This window comes from Oncorhynchus mykiss, chromosome 22 (genome assembly GCF_057628025.1).
Source record: "Oncorhynchus mykiss isolate SJ-2025 chromosome 22, ASM5762802v1, whole genome shotgun sequence".
In the NCBI taxonomy this organism is placed as follows: domain Eukaryota; kingdom Metazoa; phylum Chordata; class Actinopteri; order Salmoniformes; family Salmonidae; genus Oncorhynchus; species Oncorhynchus mykiss.
The window spans coordinates 18,944,714-18,964,273 of record NC_143043.1 but is presented as its reverse complement, the minus strand read 5'-3'; the positions used below and the strand labels follow the sequence as shown (position 1 = coordinate 18,964,273).

The 19,560-nt window shown below is 41.4% G+C and overlaps 1 protein-coding gene across 12 annotated transcripts in view; it reads right to left on the bottom strand.

Annotated features, from left to right (window-relative positions):
- Positions 1–2,131: 2,131 nt before the first annotated feature.
- Positions 2,132–19,560, bottom strand: part of rbms1b (RNA binding motif, single stranded interacting protein 1b) — a 64,158-nt gene continuing 46,729 nt past the window's right edge. For 6 of the 12 annotated variants that reach the window (XM_021579117.3, XM_021579116.3, XM_021579119.3 and 3 more), the window contains exons 5-14: positions 17,321–17,478; positions 16,232–16,311; positions 15,447–15,562; positions 15,105–15,154; positions 14,936–15,023; positions 14,148–14,198; positions 12,812–12,922; positions 12,434–12,511; positions 12,166–12,244; positions 2,132–4,999 (exon numbers count right to left, since the gene is read on the bottom strand). In XM_021579117.3, coding sequence (XP_021434792.1) covers positions 12,173–12,244; positions 12,434–12,511; positions 12,812–12,922; positions 14,148–14,198; positions 14,936–15,023; positions 15,105–15,154; positions 15,447–15,562; positions 16,232–16,311; positions 17,321–17,478 — 804 coding nt within the window. In that variant the 3' untranslated portion in view covers positions 2,132–4,999; positions 12,166–12,172. The remainder of the gene's footprint in view (positions 5,000–12,165; positions 12,245–12,433; positions 12,512–12,811; positions 12,923–14,147; positions 14,199–14,935; positions 15,024–15,104; positions 15,155–15,446; positions 15,563–16,231; positions 16,312–17,320; positions 17,479–19,560) is intronic. The other 6 variants (XM_090215632.1, XM_021579122.3, XM_090215633.1 and 3 more) reach the window with 1 other exon arrangement.

The window sequence follows — 19,560 nt, the reverse complement described above, 5'->3', positions numbered from 1 at the left end:
TCCTCCCTCCCATCCACTACCCACCCAGGCCTGGTCACAGCCCTATCCAAGCCCCCATCCATTTATCCTCCCTCCCATCCACTACCCACCCAGGCCTGGTCACAGCCCTCTCCAAGCCCCCATCCATTTATCCTCCCTCCCATCCACTACCCACCCAGGCCTGGTCACAGCCCTCTCCAAGCCCCCATCCCTGTAGCCTCCCTCCTGTCACCACTCACACTTGCTGAGATTGGGACATGCATGTTAACACCATGGCCAGGACATGGTGTTGATAATCTCTACACTGCCCTCACCCTCAGGGCTGTGAATGTGCTAATGCCAAACACACTGTAAGTTCAACTCAACAGAATGTCTCATCAACAGTAAGGCCTGTTCAGGCATTCTAAGGACAGACTAGCGAAGTGAGGCCTGGTATGTTGATCAGATTGCCTCCATACCGGATTTACAAAACAGTGCACAAGATGAGACATGAAACAGACGAAAGGTTAATGATAAGTTGCATTGTCAGAGTTATATTGCTCGGCTGGATTGCCATGATTCTACCCCATATATCCAATTTCCTTTTCCTGAGGCTTCTGTACATGTCATTTGCTGCCGTAACGGACCACATAGATAAGTTTCCCCTCTGTCGCAAGAGGACGTGTGTCACGACTTCGTTGTATGCGGCAGCGGTGTCAATCTCAACTCTGTGTGAGGTAAGGTCAGTGTCAGTGTATTGAGGCAAATGACTGGAATTCTCATGTACTATGAGGAAATTGGTAGTGGGGGAATAATCTCACTTCCGGGCCTTGGTGAGCCAGTCTCTGGTAAGGAGATAGGCCTTCACAGGCCATGCTGTGCTGTCGCTCCAATCATTCCTGAAAGCTTTTGGTTTTGTGAGGAAGATCCATAAGAAAATCACTGCAAAGGCTATGTCAGCGGTAACTGCTGAAATTGTTTTCATTCAGCACCTTATCTGTGGAAACAGAGGTTATCGGTATCATTTACGTACAAAGGGAGACTCAAAGAAAGGTTCAAATATAATACACTTTCAAAGATATGCTGAATTTCTGATATGCTTCCAATTTTTCTGGTCTTGACACATTTCACAGTATGGAAATGTAAAATAATAAGCTACTCATATATTTTTTTAATCTTCAAAGTAATTTGTCTTCCACTCGTTACTTCTGATTGTTACTGAACATTTTTACTCAGAAATGTATGTTTATGTAGAGCAGGAGCAGCTGCCATTGGTTAAATTAAGTACATCCAATAGAGAAAGTGGATTGATGGGGTAATGATCAGCAATAAGGAGGGAGGAGGCAAAACTTTATAGCTAAAAACATTGAGGGGATTTCATTAATGCCCCGGGCGAACCGGGTTAGCATTGATTGCACTCGTTTTAAAACCGGCTGCCTTCCGGGGGGTGAGCCGGGTGCCCCGGTCAAATTCGACGGAAAAGACGCCCGAAAACAAAAGTGATGTATGTCAAGCACGTAAAGTAATGAGTTAGGATTCAGTGTTTCCACATGCAAAAGTGTTTGCTCTTTATAGAAAACTTATATCGCTTTACCTGCCTTCTGAAGGAAAACAACTATATATTTTATAGAAAATACATGTTTTATGTTTCTGAACAATTCATTGTGCTGTTTTGTGGACATTATGGCCAGGGCATGCTCGACTTGAGGTGGGCACTCCTCCTTCACCACTTTTCCCCGGTGACGTAATGGGCCGTAGCCCGGTTTACCCAGGTTCAGTCTAATCACACTCCCCCATTGGCCGTGTTTGAGATCATCAAAGACGGTTTGTATCGTGGGTAAATTGTGACTGGCCGATCTACAAATCATATTGAGTAGTTATTTATGATGGAAGGTGATTTGTAGATCAGTCAGTCTCAACTCGCCTTTCAAGTCGGCTGCAATGTCAAACGCGCCCATTTACTTCGGGGGATTCGGCCTGTATAGTTTTAGGCATAGAGATCCTATAACTTAGATAATGCTAACTTGTAACTACGACTCTTTTTTTTGTCATGTTGCTAGGATGGAAATAAACAAGCTCTTCATCTGCAACTGGCTCAGCTCTGAGGGTTTGTTTACAGCCAGATATCAATATAATGAGATCTCTTCCCTCCCACACCAACAGAACACAGAACAAGTCCAATTTAAGTTTTTATTAAAAATTTTAAAAAAATCAAAGAAATGAACAGAAATAAAGCTTATGTAACAATCTACTGAAAATATTTTTGGCTTTAACAAACACTATAAAACAAAAACACAGAGGATGGTTTCCTTAAACTGGACATATGTTACCACTGGGAAATGTGTGGCACATGTAAAACAAAAACAAAAAATTAACTCTCATATAGATATCTCTATGAAAATCTTTTATTTCTTCAAAACGATCTGTACAAAACGTCTTTCTTCATAAATTATTACTTTTCAATATAACTTAATGACTTTTTAACACGATGGTTGATTAACTGAGCATTTTTCTTTCTTTGTGAACCTTTCCAAACCCTTGATCCAGACGCAGTATGGCACTTGGTTCAGACATTACTAGCAGCATAACCCTCACAAGCACTCGACAGAATTAGTTATCACTCTCAGGCCGTACACAGAAATCTCAAGTATAGTCACAATGGCCCTTTACTTTGGTAACTCAACTCAAGCTGACTGCAGAGGAAATGCTGCTGCAAGTCTGTCTGGACTGACAAAGCAACAATGATGTTCTCAGGAGATGTCACAGATCCAGGAAATACCACTTTCAGCTTTAGCTTTTGTTTGTCTTCAACCACTTTTATTAGCCTCTGGTATGTCTTGTGATGAAAAGCAGCAGTTCTACTTTTGAAACTATGAAACTTAATGTCTGAACACAACTAAAAAACGCTCAACGCACAATTGTCCTCAAAATGATTCTAATAATATATCATAATTAAAAATAAAAATAAAATTTGTGAAGAAAATCAAAAAGTATTAAAAACAACCTGAAAGAAAACATGTGTATATTGCCAGCTCCTGAGCATGGCGTTTGGTCTGGAAGGGCAGGCTGGACCTGCTAACCCGGCCCAATACAGAGGAGAAACGAAACTCTGAGGTAGATAACTGGTCAGTCTGTCCGACCATCAGGCCAGAAAACGGGCTTCTGGAAGACAACTCAATCATAAAGCCTGTTCAAATCTACTATGATAAAAAATAATCAAACTTTTAGCAATAAAATTATCTGTTGCACAATGTCAAACAGATTATTATAAGATTTTTTTTGTAATTTCATAGTTTCAAACTGCCTTCTTTGTATTTCTAACACTGTATTTTCCATTTTTCTGTAGTGATGAAATCAGCGTGTGGCATTTGTTGGATCCAAATCGTCCTTCAAGCTTGTTTGTGTCCATACTTTCATAAAACGTATGAAAACTGAAAGTAAATGTACAAAAAAAGGCACATTTTCCAAACTGCAATCTAGTCTGGCAAAAAGTCAATCACATCCCTGTGAGAGAGAAATGACACTTTCCTCAATTTACTAGCTCAGTTCTTTGGTGAAGTAAACTATAATTGGAAGTGCCGAGCTTGTTTGTTTCCTATCAAAGAGCTAGGTGCAATAAAATCGACATTTTCATCTCCGTTTTTTCCCAACTCAAACTCCATGTTGTACGTGAAGGCTTTGATAGTTTTTTTTGTACAATAATATATCCAAGTTTGCCTGTTTGCATTTCAACTGAAAGTGAAGAAGAAACATCCTGCCAAGCTGACAGAGAACGACAACATCTCCCAAAAAAGACACAACCACGCCCTCCCTTATTCCATCCCCACCCCAAGAAGTTCATTTTAGGCTAATCTACAACACCAAGTAATTGAAAGGCAAAATTCAAAATGTGATCATTCAGCAGGATATCTACCACATTCAACAACCAAAGACCTTTAAGGCCCTCAGATAATACAAACATGACATCCTATTCAAAATCATCATCAGATTCAGAGGGTCGTTTCACTTGAAACATTTTTTTCAAATACTTCTACTTTAGATTCATTTTTAGAGGGGAAAAGCAAAACGCATACAGATGTAGGATCTTTATTTGAGCCAGTTTGCTACAGCAGGAAAATAATCCAGCAGCAATAGGAAATGTGAATTGTTATGTGGATTATAATGAATGGACATTTTTGTAGTGGTTAATATAATTTTCAAAAGGGAAATTACAAAATGGAAATTACACACTTCAGAAGCCTTTTGAAACCTCAAATACACCACACGTTTAAAATGTCCTGCATTGCAGGAAAGTTCTCTGGCAACAGGGTGATCAAATTAAGATCCTACATCTCTAAACACAGCAGATTTTATAAGCTATACTCAAAGGAAAAGCCCTATTTAGCTGATTTAAAAGGCAATAGCTCTTAACATTTCTTGCTCATTTCTAGCCTCAGAGGTTGCCTATACAGCTACTGTACGGAATTTTTTTTAAGGCAAATTGTATGAGACAGAAAGATCAATCTAGACCACTAAGATAAATCACTTTACAAGAAAAAACATTGAACACTTCACCATAGCAACACTCACACAGCAAGCACAAAACATCATTTTCAAGATGTCTGGCTAATAAATCTTCAGAAAAAAATCTATTTCAGTACAAAATAAGAGAAAAACTAAATTGAAATCATAAACAATATTAACAAAAGACATCTTTACTATCATGCACCTTAAACAACAAGTCACATGATCCGCTCTAGGTTCTTGCATCCCATGTGACAATCCTCGGTAAAAAATAAACATTCTTTCTTTATTAAAATACTATTTTTTTTATTCTTTTTTTGAGAATTATAGTATCCTTCGATGAAACAAATCACTTATTTGCACCTCATGGAACTTATAACAGAACAGTCTCACTTGTTTTTCTTATCACAAACAAAAGGAAATAATTGCGGAACCTGTGCAAAAACTGGGATAAATCCTTAACGCACAATCCATCACCAGAGGAAGCCATGATTGTTTCAGCTGTCATACAACTCATTCTTCTGGGCTCCTACCACACCTGAGAGGACACAACCAGAGAGACAATCAGATGAGTTAAACTCTGGTACTAAGTGTCTTTCTATCATATGAAACATCTACCCACAACCATACAGGCTGGGGGCATTGGCTCCTTCCATGGCTCTGTCCCCAATGGAACCATATACATGGGTCATTCTATAGAAGTGGTGCAAATTGGGGTTTGGAGAAGAAGAAAAAATCACGTTTGTATCCTATTTTTCCCAAACTTTCAGCACAGATGTCTTACAACATATGCCAGGTAGACATACTCACACAATTAAACAATAATATATCATATTTTACCCGAATTCCTTACCACCCCATTAAACTTGTCACTACCGAACCATAGTGAAAAAGTTGCAATAAAGGGAAAACCATGCACAGTAGTGATCATTTTGATTAACCTTCAATTACAGACACATTTTAGAGTTTGAACAGGAGCCACGACCAAGATTTATAACAGGACATCGGTCCCAAGGTCCAGACCCAGACCTAGTGAGCTGAGTCCATGACAAGTTAAAGACCGAATTTATGTGGTCTTTAGTGGTCTCAAGACCACTAGATCTGAGAGTCCATGGGCCCTTTCTTTAATTGTAAGAGACTCAAGTAGAGTAAACTTGAGTACAGTACGGTACAGTAGAGTAGGGTACAGTATAGTAGATTAGTGACGTGCGGTCAGGGTTGGGAGGGTAGACAGTGCCTACCCTGTGAAAATGAATTAAAAAACAACTGTCATGAAAAATGAATACATATAAATATTATATTATAGTGAAAAAATGTAATGGGATAGGCTGGAGGATAGGCAGGAGGATAGGCTGGAGGATAGGCAAGGAGGATAGGAAGAGCTCGCTCCTGCCTATGGACGTCACATGTCATCTGCCACCTTTTTGGCGGTTACGTTCGTTTTACAGCTAGCTAAAGTAAGCTGATCAGGATGGCTAACATATTGCATCTGAAACAGTTTTCTAGCAAAACAGGGTGTGATAAGGGAGGGAAGAACAACACCTGGGTTTAGGGAGCTACATCGAAGGAAGGGACAGAAACGAACACGATTATTTCAATCTGAGCGCTATCAACGCCCAGAAAGACTGGCTCTGTGGCTGCACTGCTAGCAGTGGACTCTGCTTCCCCCGCTTGCTGTTCTCCACCAGTGACAGCGTGTGGACAAGAGCCGGATACTGCGACTAGAACAACTAGTCTACAGCACTCAACAAGCACGAGAAATCTGTGACTCATATCCAAAGGCAGATAGCTTTTTAAAACATTTGGCAGCTCACGGATAGATCTTGCAATGAACAACAGAGATTGAACATCAGCATGCTCAATGCAAAGCTAAAGGAGATTTTGAAAGATCTAGTTAATTAATGCTGCATGCTGCCGAGTTGATATTTTGTGGTAATGATGAGAATGCCAGCTCATCAAACAGGACCAGGGGCAACTATGTGGAAATATTTCATGCCTTAACCCTTTGAACAGTTAGCAACCCATTTTTATTTATTTGACCAGGCAAGCCAGTTAAGAACAAATTTGTATTTACAATGACGGCCTACTCCGGCCAAATTCTAAACCAGACGATGTTGGGCCAATTGTGCTCCGCCCTATGGGACTCCCAATCACAGCCGGTTGTGATACAGCCTGGAATCAAACCAAGGTCTGTAGTGACCCCTTTAGCACTGACATGCAGTGCCTTAGACCGCTGCACCACTCAGGAGCCACAGTTTTTCTTTCTGCTCATGGCCTATGATGGAATTTTCAATGAAACTGACACGCTTTTCCATGTTCTGCAGAACAAAGTGATGGATCTGGGTGTCTGCCGTACCCTCAGCGACACAATGAAAGCACTGGAACGTCAGCGACAAGACTTTGATCGTTTCTATGAGAGAGTCAAACAGAAATGCAATGAACTGGGCCTGGCAAAAAGCGAAACTCATAGCAAACAGCCAATCAGAGTAGAGAGGGGGCGAATCTACTACAACATACGGGACAATATCAATGTTCAGATGTGAGCCAGGTTTGACCACTTTGGTGAACTTAATTTTGTTAGATTTAAGGCTGATATTGTTGGATTGTACAGTTCACAAATGGTAGACAAATCACCTGGACAGAGGCGACAAAGTCACTGCAACTGGTTCTCACTATACCAGCCACAAAAGTCATTTTCTGCGCTGAAAGGGATAAAGACATACAGTGGGAACCGGACCGATCCAGGACGACTGTCAACCCTTGCCATCATCTCCATTTAGAGTTTTAAAACTGATGGCCAACAGGGAAATGTTTTACAGCTCAGTCACTGATGTCTTTACCCGGAAGGACAGACGGAATGACTTTGAAGAAAAAAAAAACGTAAGTGCAAGTGTTTATTTACAGAAACACCCTCTACTATTATTACTATTATGTCTATTGTGTCAGTAAAGTGCATTCAGAAAGTATTCGCACCCATTGACTTTTTCCACATTTTGTTGTGTTACAGCACAAATTTAAAATGGATTCAATTGAGATGTTGTGTCACTGGCCTACACACAATACCCCATGATGCCAAATTAGAATTATGTTTTTAGAAATGGTTACAAATGAATTAAAAATGAAAAGCTGAAATGTCTTGAGTCAATAATTATTCAAACCATTTGTTATGGCAAGCCTAAATAAGTTCAGGAGTAATACATGTATTTGCTTAACAAGTCACATAATAAGTTACTTGGACTCTGTTTGCAATAATAGTGTTTAACATGCTTTTTGAATGACTACCTCTGTACCCCACACATACACTTATCTGTAAGTACCCTTAGTTGAGCAGTGAATTTTAAACACAAATTCACCCACAAGACCAGGGAGGTTTTCCAATGCCTCACAAAAGACGACACCTATTGGTAAATGGCTACAAATAAAAAAGCAGACACTGAATATCCCTTTGAGCATGGATAAGTTATTAATTACACTTTGGACGGTGTAACAATACTCCCAGTCACTACAAAGATACAGGTGTCCTTCCTACTCAGTTGCTGGAGTAGAAGGAAACCGCTCAGGGATTTCACCATGAGGCCAATGGTGACTTTACAAAAGTTACAGAGTTTAATGGCTGTGATAGGAGAAAACTGAGGATGCCTCAACAACATTTGAGTTACTCCACAATACTAACCTAAATGATGGAGTGAATAAAAGGAAGCCTGTATAGAAGGGGAAAAAAATCCAAAACATGCACCCTGTTTGCAATAAGGCAGTAAAGTAAAACTACAACAAATGTGTCAAAGCAATTGACATTGTGTCCTAATTAGAAAGCGTAATGTTTGGGGCAAATCTAACACAACATATCACTGAGTACCACTCTTCATATTTTCAAGCATGGTGGTGGCTGCATCATGTTATTGGTATGCTTGTCAACAGCAACAACTGGGGATTTTTTATTAGGATAAAAAGAAATGGAATAGAGCTAAGCACAGGCAAAATCCTAGAGGAAAACCTGGTTTAGTCTGCTTTCCACCAGACACTGGGAGACAAATTCACCTTTCAGCAGGACAATAACCTAAAACACAAGGCCAAATATACACTGGATTTACTTACCAAGACGACATTGAATGTTCCCAAGTGGACTACAGTAGTTACAGTTGACTTAAATCAGCTTGAAAATCTATTGCAAGACTTGAAAATGGCTGTCTGGCAAAGATCAACAACCAACTTGACAAAGCTTAAAGAAATGTAAAAAGAATAGTGTGCAAATATTGTACAAACCAGGTGTGCAAAGCTCTTAGAGACTTACCCAGAAAGGCTCACAGAGGTGTGAATACTTATGTACAGTTGAAGTCAGAAGTTTACATACACTTAGGTCGGCTTCATTATAACTCCACAAATTTCTTGTTAACGGTGCACGCTAATAGCGTTTCAATCGGCGAGGTCACTCGCTCTGAGAACTTAAAGTAGTTGCTTTCCTTGCTCTGCAAGGGCAGTGGCTTTTGTGGAGCGACGGGTAACGATGCTTCGAGGGTGACTGTTGTCGATGAGTGCAGAGGGTCCCTGGTTCAAGCCCAGGTTGGGGCGAGGAGAGGGACAGAAGCAATTATGTTACTAAGTCTGATCCCATATCCTACACCTCCCTTCTACATGCCTCTCCTGGGGAAACGGTTAGAGGCCTCAGGGATACTTATGTTTCCTTTAATGCTCATCGTCCGTGCAACATGAGACAGCGGATGGATTATAATCACTTACAATGTACGACATATCCTTCACATTTAGTGGTGCTATAACACTGGCCAGCTAATTCAACTATTTGGGTGATGAACCGGGTTGAGTAATGTAGGGCTAGGGTTTCAATGATTTACTTTGGACATACTATGGTTACACATGGTTAACATATTATGGTGACCATACTATAATTTCTGCAGCCTTGAAAGGTAGGCATCAACATGGCCGAACTAAAGGCTGCCAGCGATTTATAGAAATCGCTTTCTATGGGTACAAACCTTTTTTCTATTAATATAAATCGCTTTCTACCAGTGAGAAATGTCTTTCTAGCGTGAGAACTTTTGTTATACAGGTGATAACTTTGTTTTTTTATTGTTGTCAAATCCCTGCCATAAATCAGGTTACCTAAGCGCTTCCAAAATATGGAGTTGCAGGTGTGCCATATCTGTCATGTTTGCTCATATCTCTCCTATGCGCAAATCTTTATGGCAGTCATTTTACTTAAGGCCCTTAGAAATTACCTGCATATCTGCAGTTATAAAACAATTATAATGCAACATATCGATTTACAAATACAAATCAAAAGGTGTTCGTTTGTGGATAGTGAATTGCATTTGTGGATAGCGATTTACATTTGTGGAAAGGGATTTACATTTGTAAAAACATTTGGCGTGATATTGATTGCACATATATGCCAACACCACTCTGTTGATGGGGTATGCCTATTAGTGTTGCATGGTATACCGAAACCTTGGGAACTTTTTCAATACTAGAACATGAAAAACGGTCCGTTATTAGAATTGTTGTTACTTTCGGTACGTCTGTCAGTGTCTCACGGGTCAAGTCTATCTATCAGCGCAGTCGATGTTCCCCTTATACCGCATTTTGCCTGGTCCACTTACAGTGCAGTCCACATTACACGTTAGAGGCAATGAAACAACGGAGCTCCATTTATTTTCAAATGGAGGGAAGTGAAGTGGGCGGGGGCTCGTTGGGCTCTCTAGGCTAACTTTCATCGCTAGCTTACAGCTGAAGCTAACATCAATTCACTACCCTAGTAACTTACTTTGTTTGTCATAAAATGCAAACCATAACGCAAAATATGTGGATGTCAAAGCTGACTGCCACCAAAACTTTATTAATTCACTTAATCAGTCTCCCTCTCACGTCTCCCAAAGATGATCTATTGCCTCATCGAATCGACTGACCTCCCATCCTCTTGCCTCGTGTTTGATGTCATTAGTGGTTAAAGAAACAGTGCATACTTTAATAAAATTAATTATAATAATTTAAAAAAGCCTACTACTTTTATGCCAATGTTGTTGATCAGTACAATACAATAAATCCCACATGGAAGGGAAACAGATTGTTTTTAATCTGTAGCCCCATGCAAACAGGCTCAATAACTCAACGAATGCACACACTCCTATTGAATCTGCATTCATCTGTATTGTGAACAGGCCTAAGCTACATCTTGATTTACCCAGTTTATCAATAGAGATTTACCATTCAAATAAACGATAACCATTATGTTGTTGTGTAGTTAGATTGTTTTTACCAAAGTCAAATTGACAAATTGATTGTATAACTGATTCATTAAATACATACATGGATGTCTCTAAAAAATGTTGATGTAAGAAATTCCATATGTCATGAGTTGAACTCAAAAGATGTATTGTGATGGTATCGAGTATCGTGATACTAAGCCTGGTATCGGTACCAGAGTCAAAATTCTGGTATCGTGACAACACTAGGCTTTTTAATAAACGTAATTACACTTTTCTGTAAGGAAAACTAGTTATATGTCATACTTGATATTATAGGTTGTACTTGATAGATATCTGGAAACAATGGGTAGTTACTTTAAAACTCCTCTATGAGGGTACCCCCGATCCCTACGCTAACTTTACCACTGCTGCTGAAAAAAATCCTAGGGGAACACTGTACAGTACAGTATAGCACATTAGAGAAGTCTATGTCTTGGCCAAATAGATGTCAATGTTTGGGCTCTTGGAGAGTTGGAGCCCCCTGCTGACTATGCCTCTCAACACTCTATACTTTTTCCTGAAGTGTTCACTTGTCCACTACCCACATGGTAGTCTTCAGCTCAGTTGGTAGGGCATGGCACATGCAACTATACATGGAGAAAACCTCAATGGCGCTGCCCGTCACATAAATGGCACAGATACAAAGATGAGACCTCTATATATCGCTATAGTGTCAATTGTTTCGGTTGTGACCATTTTGGTTTGGCTGATTTTGGACTTTAAAGAATCCCCATAGGTAACATATGGATGGCTGGCTATCTTTCATTTGGACAGATGTACATCCCAGCAAACCAAAACCATACTTGATATATTAGATATTTGGTAGTGACACACACACATTTTCTCCCTAATCTTTGCAGACAGACTACTCATCATGTGGCCATGCATCATAGTCTCATCATGATGTGCAATCCCATCACTTGTTGATATTTGTAGGGGTGTGGCTTAAGGCACATTCATTCCACAGTATTTGAATGTGTGTGTTTTGGTAGTGACATTAAAAGGTGGGACATATATGTTTAAAAATAAACAAAACGACTAATTAGATCAGCATCTTTCAATGTAATAATAGAACAACTCAATATGTTATATTCAAATAATAGTGTGAAAAATATAAGAAAATCACAAATTACTTTATAGTCAGAGTTTGGGACAGCCACCTCTTAATATAAATAGTGCTATAAACAATGACTTTGTACTACATTCATTTAACAAATATGTTTGTTATGGCCTTGGATTGAATTAGAACAAATCATAATGTCCCAAGTTTGAGAACTTAACTGTTTTGTTTTTTTAAATCTTTTTTCTTTTGTGGGTGGAACTGCAATTTGCACCACTTCTGTAAAATTCTGACCAGAGGACTATGTGCACTAGGGCACTATATATAGTGAATAAGGTGCCATTTGAATCGCACCCCATTCACAATATAAGACACTGACTATACCTCCGTGTTACTTGGTTTGTTGGTAGGTGTAAGGAGAATGATCACCGGATGACTCCATCTGTTGTTGCTGACTGTTGTCCTGGAAGGAAAATGAAGACTGGATAAAGCTCAGCAGCAGTTTATCATCTAGAAATACATCAATAGTTATCTATGTGAATGACCTCTCTTACCTAGTGTCTATAAACACCCGAGTAGTACGTAGAGCTAAAATCTTATAGCTATAATCGTATACCTCGGGTACTTTATAAATAGTAAGTTAATCACAAACCTCCACTGGAACATTTGCCGTCTGCATGTGTGCATACTGGGGAATATAGGCTCCTTGCATAGAGTTTGCAGCCATATACTGCACAAAGAAGGAAAGAACTGTGTAAGTATAAATGCATCTAAAATTCTACTTCAAGACGATAAACAATACAGATCCCAACATCAAATGTACTTCTGGGGCTGTATCTATCAAGTGTCTGAGAAAAGGAGCACTGGTCTAGGATCAGGTCCATGTATTCTTATTCCTGATCTATTAGCCCAAACTGATCCTAAATCAGCACTCCTACTCTGAGATACATACGGTATGGCCCTTGCTCTAATTATGTAACACATGAACCCAGTGTGGACCTAGTTGACCCCTTGACCATTCCCCTCTTACCGTTCCTGTGCTGCCCATGGAGAGGTGACTCATCTGCTGAGTGAGAGGGCTCATCATGGATGTAGGCTGTAGTGACATGGTATGGTCCATAGAGGGCGATATCACCGCTCCCTGGGACGGAGAGTGTGAGGATGAGAGCAGAGCAGCAGAGGGTAGCAGAGGCATACAGACATCCATAGATCCTCTATTTATTTGCACTTAAAACAAGTAAATGCAATACAAACCCACGGTTACTACCCCAAATATCTAAATGACAGAAACAGGAGAAAGGGGAAGAGAGAAAGAAGGACAGACTGACTGTGTCCTAAATGGCACCCCATGTCCTAGGTAAGTGCACTACTTTTTGACGAGAGCCCGAAGGGAACCTGGTCAACAGTAGTACACTATAAAGGGAACAGGGTGCCATTTGGGATCCTGTTCAGTCTCTTGGCACTAGTCAGGGCAGACAGGTGGAGGCTGGAGAGGGTTGCAGTAATACCTAGATGAAATCCTTTTCCTTCGTGAATCATTTATCGTTCCACTAGGGCTTGCCCTGTGTTGGATTTCAGACCAAGAGGGAGATCAACTGAGCTCAGTGTGTCGGACTTCATATCCTGTATCCACATTACAAGGTAGCTGGCCATTCTGGCTTTAGAAGTCACTGGATGCCTCTCAAATGGCACCCTATTCCATGTACATTGGACTACGTTTGACCAGGACCTATATTACTTGGGTCAAACGTAGGGCCACTTTATAAGGAATTGGGCGCCAACTGGAACACAGACACTGACAATCCTGGCTGATTAACACTGAAAAGGCTAGAGGCACATGGGGAAGATTATTTGTAAAAACATCCATTGGGAACCGCTATTTCCTTGTGAAAATGAGAAATACTTTATTTCAGAGCAATACTTACTCAGCTCCCAACCATCTGTTAGGAAATACAAATGGAATCAGTCATCAAACACAAGATGTTTGAAGTGTTTCCAACTTGTCGTGTGGTGAGCAACACCAAGGGAGCCAGGCATCCTGGTGCTAGTATTTTTGTCAACACCGTAGTGCCAGTAAATCGCAGAGAGCCCAGTCACACACTGTACTGTAAGTGTGGCATCATCACCCTTCATGTCCCTTTCCACATCCCCGTTTCTCCTCTTTTTCGAAATAACACAAAGCGAAGGGAACAGCTGATTTATGCATCTGACCAGAGTAAGAAAGAACAGAAGAGATAAGATGGAAAGTGGAAAAAAGGAGAGGAGAAACATGACAAAGTGAGGGAGGAAAGAAAAGGACAGGAGATGTGAGGAAAGAGGCAATAGAGTAAAGGATGGCGAGAGAAAGGTAGTATATTTGGTCTTACTGGGTGCTGCATGATGTAGGGCTGGTGAGTAACCCAGGAGGGATTCTGTACCTGGAACATCACACATACACTCTGTAAATATACTAGCACAGGGCAGGCACTGGGAGGGAGCTATTTCAGGAGCTCACACGCCTCTGTGTTTGGCTCAGCACTACAGGACTGCGTCCCAAATGGCACCCTATTCCCTATGTGGCGCGCTAAGTTTGACCGGAGCCCTGGGTCAAAAATAGTGCACTATATGGAGCACAGGGTGCCATTTGGGACGCACACCTCTATACTAGGCAGTGTCAGAGAAAGGCCCGGAAAATTGTCTAAAGACCCCAGCCACCTTTCTCTCTGCTACAGCACGGCAAGCAGTGCCCGGAGTGCCCGGAGTCTGGGACCAAAAGGCTCCTGAACAGCTTCTACCCCCAAGCCATAAGACTGCTGAACAGTTAATCAAATGGCTACCCGGACTATTTGCATTGACTCTCTTGCACTGACTTTACACACACACACACACACACACACACACACACACACACACACACACACACACACACACACACACACACACACACACACACACACACACACACACACAAAAACATAGCTCTGAGAAAGGCCATAGTGACCTCTCACATCCCGAACCACAATCCTCCAAGGAGAACACTCCCACGTGTCATAAAAGGTTCATAAATACCTGGTCAGTTACAGAAAATGTGTATTATGGGTGTATGTAATAGTAACGCTATTCAAAGTCATGCAAACCCATCTATCCATTGAAATTGAATGAGGTAGATGCCAACCTGGTACGTGGAGAGAGGGGAGATATATGGAGACATGGACGTTTGAGAGATCATCCTGTTTCCGATGCTGTACGGCGACACATAAAATCTGTAGAAGGAAGTTCAACTGCTTATAAAGTCCTACAAGATAATAGGAACACTATGGATTTGTTGCAGTGGCTCTTCTTACCCATTTTGCATAGCAGCTGTGGTGGGGTCGTACGTGAGGGTCATTCCAGCCTGGGGACATACAAAATAACAGGAGCTAAAACGAGACGAGCTAACCTAATGAGAGGAGCTAACCCATACCCTGAGGCAACCTACACACACAAACACATCTCCCCTTGACACCTGTGGACTAAGTACTGTATTTACACTTCGTAAATCTGTCCGTTTTTGGTATAAGATTTAACCTTGACGCATGTTCATTAAAACTGGAGCCAGAATGCCCGCGATAGATGTGCTCCTCCATGTACAGTAATTCACACTCCATCCAAAATGCATGCTGAAACGAAAGGGCAGCAGCACTCACCAGTCTAGCATCGCCGTCTCTAGCCCACGCGCGGCTGTTTTGCACAAATTTATTCTGGCTTTGCCTCTTTTTCTGCCCGCCGTCAGCAAACTTGCACAGCAAGGGCTCCGGTGGTGCTGGAGAGAGAGAGAGAGAGAGAGAGAGAGAGAGAGAGAGAGAGAGAGAGAGAGAGAGAGAGAGAGAGAGAGAGAGAGTGAAAGGGAACAAAGGCAGAGAGAGAGAGGGGCTTCACAAACGCTACCATAGTATGCACGGTGCTGTCTGCATTGCTTACTGTACTGTCAATCAGGCGGCCAGCTCTTGCTGAGCTTGGGAGTGGGCTTTAAGACGCCCGGCTGGGAAACACAGACATCACATTTGGCAGCTGCGGCCCTGTAATCCCCGTCCTCTCCTAAAGGCAGCAGGGCCAGAGGACACTATTTGAGTCAAATAATCCAATTAAATAGATTAGAGTGGGAAAGAAGGCAGGCAGCTCTCTGGCCACACAAGGCAGCTCTGCACTCTGCCTCTTAGTGCTGGGTCTATGGGGGCCTTATAACTTTGGGTCTATGGGGCCCCATCACCACACACATACCCAGTATTATCAGTTTGACCCCTCGCTGTATTATCATGCTTGACCCCTCGCTGCCTGACGACTCAATGTCTTGGTTCTCATCCCAATGAACCGACAGGCAATCCACCATTTACTGTAATTTGAAGCTATTTAATAAAAGAGCGAACCCTTGAGAGCAGTGCTGCTGCTCAAAAGAGCGAAAAAAACTGAGTTGTAGAAATCGGTCTCTTACCAGGAACTCCAGGTGGTGTCTTAATAAACTTCCCGTTGAAGTGAGCGATAACGGCATCACATTTATCTGTCGACTCCATCCTGAAATATGCAGGTTAAATGAAGTTAATCAAATCCACGATATATACTGCACAATCACATGGTGGCATCCTACACTGCTTTATGTTGAAGAGTGAACACAAATGCAGGCGTTTCCATAAAATGTCATTTTAAATATTAATATACTGGACTTTTATCTCGGTTGACAGGTCTTAGAGTGCACTTGAGGTTAGTATATATTCATATATTCGATGTAGTAAAGGGACTTGACAACACACCCTCTCATAGACAGACATTCCTATGATCCTATGTTGCTAATTTGTGAATCAAACCCTTTTAGATTGGCCTGGTGTCCTGTTATGCGAGCTTGAAAGGAGGAGGCCCCGATTAACACTATAATTACGCCCTTTTCAACAGGATGCATGCTCTCTCCCTTTGTTCCCTTTCTCTCTCTCTCTCTCTCTCCCTCGCGCGCGCGCGCCACCAGAACCCTTGCATTAAACCTTTGTCGTCCCCTAGGATCAACAGCTAACCACACTGTGTTCACTCAACCTCTCTTGTGAAAAACTGAATTAAAATCAGTGGAAATACAATAACACTTTATTGCAAACGAATGGGCTGCCGCTATAGTCAACCCAACGGGCACACACTGGTTGAATCAACGTGTTTCCACGTCATTTCAATGAAATTACAACGAACCAACATAGAATATAAATTGAATTGACGTCTATGCCCAGTGGGAAGCCATGTATTGTTGGGTATTTTGATTATGTGATATAAATGTTAAGCCTGATCTCAGATCTGTTTGTGCACTTGTAAACTCCATTGCTGGCCTTGCCAAGCCCAACATACATTTGCATAACAAGGAGTGACAAGGAGTTGGCATAATAGCACAAACTCACGCTATCAATTTCTGTCATGTGGATAAAAAAAAAAAAATCAGGAATGTGGGGTTGTGACTCCTGTTCATTCTACAACTACAGTACGTGGTCATTTAGAATAGAATCAAATAGAATAAGATTATTTTGAGCACAGTATGCCAGAGGCTGACCTTGCAAAGCCCACTCCTCTACTGGCTCCATTGGAGTCCCTCAGTATCCGGGTAGAGATGACTTGGCCAAACGGTTTCAGCATGTTTTCCAGCTCCTGCTCGTCCATCGACAGCGGCAGGTTGGAGATATACAGGTTGGTGGGGTCTTGTTCTTGTTGCTGAGTGGTGATAAAAGACAGGAAACATTCAAAGGTGTTAATGACCACCATGACACACCTGGAAAAAACACCAACATCTCAAACTTTCCAACTCAAATCTCTTTATTGGCATTCATTTCAGTTTCAGGCACGGCAGGTGTGAGGGAGGATTTTGGATTCTGTTTCAACGTAGTTTATCCAGAGGTCACCAGAACTGCTTACACAGTCATATCCCATGAATAATTCCTTCTCCCTGTCCGAGTCCCAAATTGAACCCTATTGCTTTTAGCGCACTACTTTTGACCAGGGCCCATAGGGCTCAAAAAGTAGTGCTCTGTAGAGGAAATAGGTAGCTGCTTTTAGCAATGCTGGTGTATTTACACTAGCCTTGCACGCAATTGTGGGAAGCCAGAAGTTATTATTAATATTATTCATAAACAGACGTTCCATTTCTCTCTGCTTACCTCAATCCTGTACGTGTGCCATACTGTATGTGCACAAACAAGGAATAACTTGTGGGTGACTTATTTTTGACATGGTAAGCAGAGAGTAAGTGGGTCGACAACAGACCCACATTTGGAAAGTGGTCACACCAACCTTTTGGTGAGTCAAGATCACTTTCTGACTCAAAGTGCATGCCGAGATCTACCGCTCATATTTTTTAATTTTTAATTTTTTTAAACATGACGTAAAAAAAAACATAAGCCTATGCAACATTAACCAATTAAAAACAGTACTGTAGCAATGAGGTTTGTGCAGTAATTTATAGGCCCAATACATTATCACTGCATATTGGCTACGCTTGAATTGCCCTGCCAATGATGTTGTTCTCAGACCATTTTGAAATGATGTATATTTTTTTTTTAAAAGTGGTATATAATCACTGGTAATTGATCATTTGTTGTATTACTTGTGAGGCATAGCTGACTGAGCATAGTATAGTATTTCTTTTTTTACTGGACTGATGGCCTGCATCTGATGGTCAGTCTGAGGGGAGGGAGGGAACAGCGGCGAGGCTGTCTCTCATCCGACTCACCCTCCCTCCGCTGAGAAACGGGGGACACCGTCTTCCAGGTGATGGTGAAACTCAAGTCGAACAGCATTATCTTTGCCTCATGCACCAATTCATGTTGTTACTCCTATGAGCAGAGAAAGTAAAATATTCCTCAATATTAAAAAAAGACACAAACCGCTAATAATAACAATGCAAGCTTATCGGAACACTTTGCTGTGCTTATTCATTGCAGCTGCAGTGCTGGTTATAGCGTAAATGGAAGTAGGGAGAAGGCATTTTATGGCTTATAAAAATTGTCGAACAACGTTTGGGCAGTGCTGAATAACAATTTAAACGTACGCTTACTCATAAAAAAAACGGCAGCTCTTTTCTGTATTAGCTGTCTCTGTAGTCGGGGTTTTACAGTGTTCCCATTTTGAACCATTTCATATGTCTGACAGCATGTCTTACAGCATCAACTTTGTTGTGCGTTCAAGATTTCTTTTTACAGAGTCTATGGCTCGAGGAAACTGTGCAGGCACGGTGATCTGAGCCATCTGATTGGCCAGCGGCAGGCCTTATAGTTGCACGTGATTTGCTCTCTGGGCCTGCCTTGTAGGTGGAGTTCTACCTTCAGACATATGAAATGGTTCAAAATGGGAACACTTTTGCCTTCCCCGCGCTAAGGCTGCTGAATCAAGTGCACATACCTCCGACAGCGAGAAAAGCTTTATCGTTGAGTTCTTCACAGAAATGTTTGGTGATCGATGAGGAATGTCTTGGAGATTGCATTGGTGACCACTCCTTGAGACAGTTTGTCTTAAATTCCCCCTGTTTCTAGGACCAACAGTCCAGCCCACTGGCACAGTAAGTTGAAATTAAATTTGATTTCACTTCTGGCTTCCCGTGGACTGTTCCGTTTTAAATACACCAGCGTTGCTAAAAGAAGATGGGGAATGGGGTGCCATTTTGAATGCACACTCTGAGACCCATCTGACTACCGTGATTGGGTTAACCCTGGCCATGATGTCTTTCTCCCGCTTTGCCGTCTTTGTCTGCCTGTGTTTTTCGCTAATAAAGGGTCACCATGAATAGTGATGAGTAGTGAT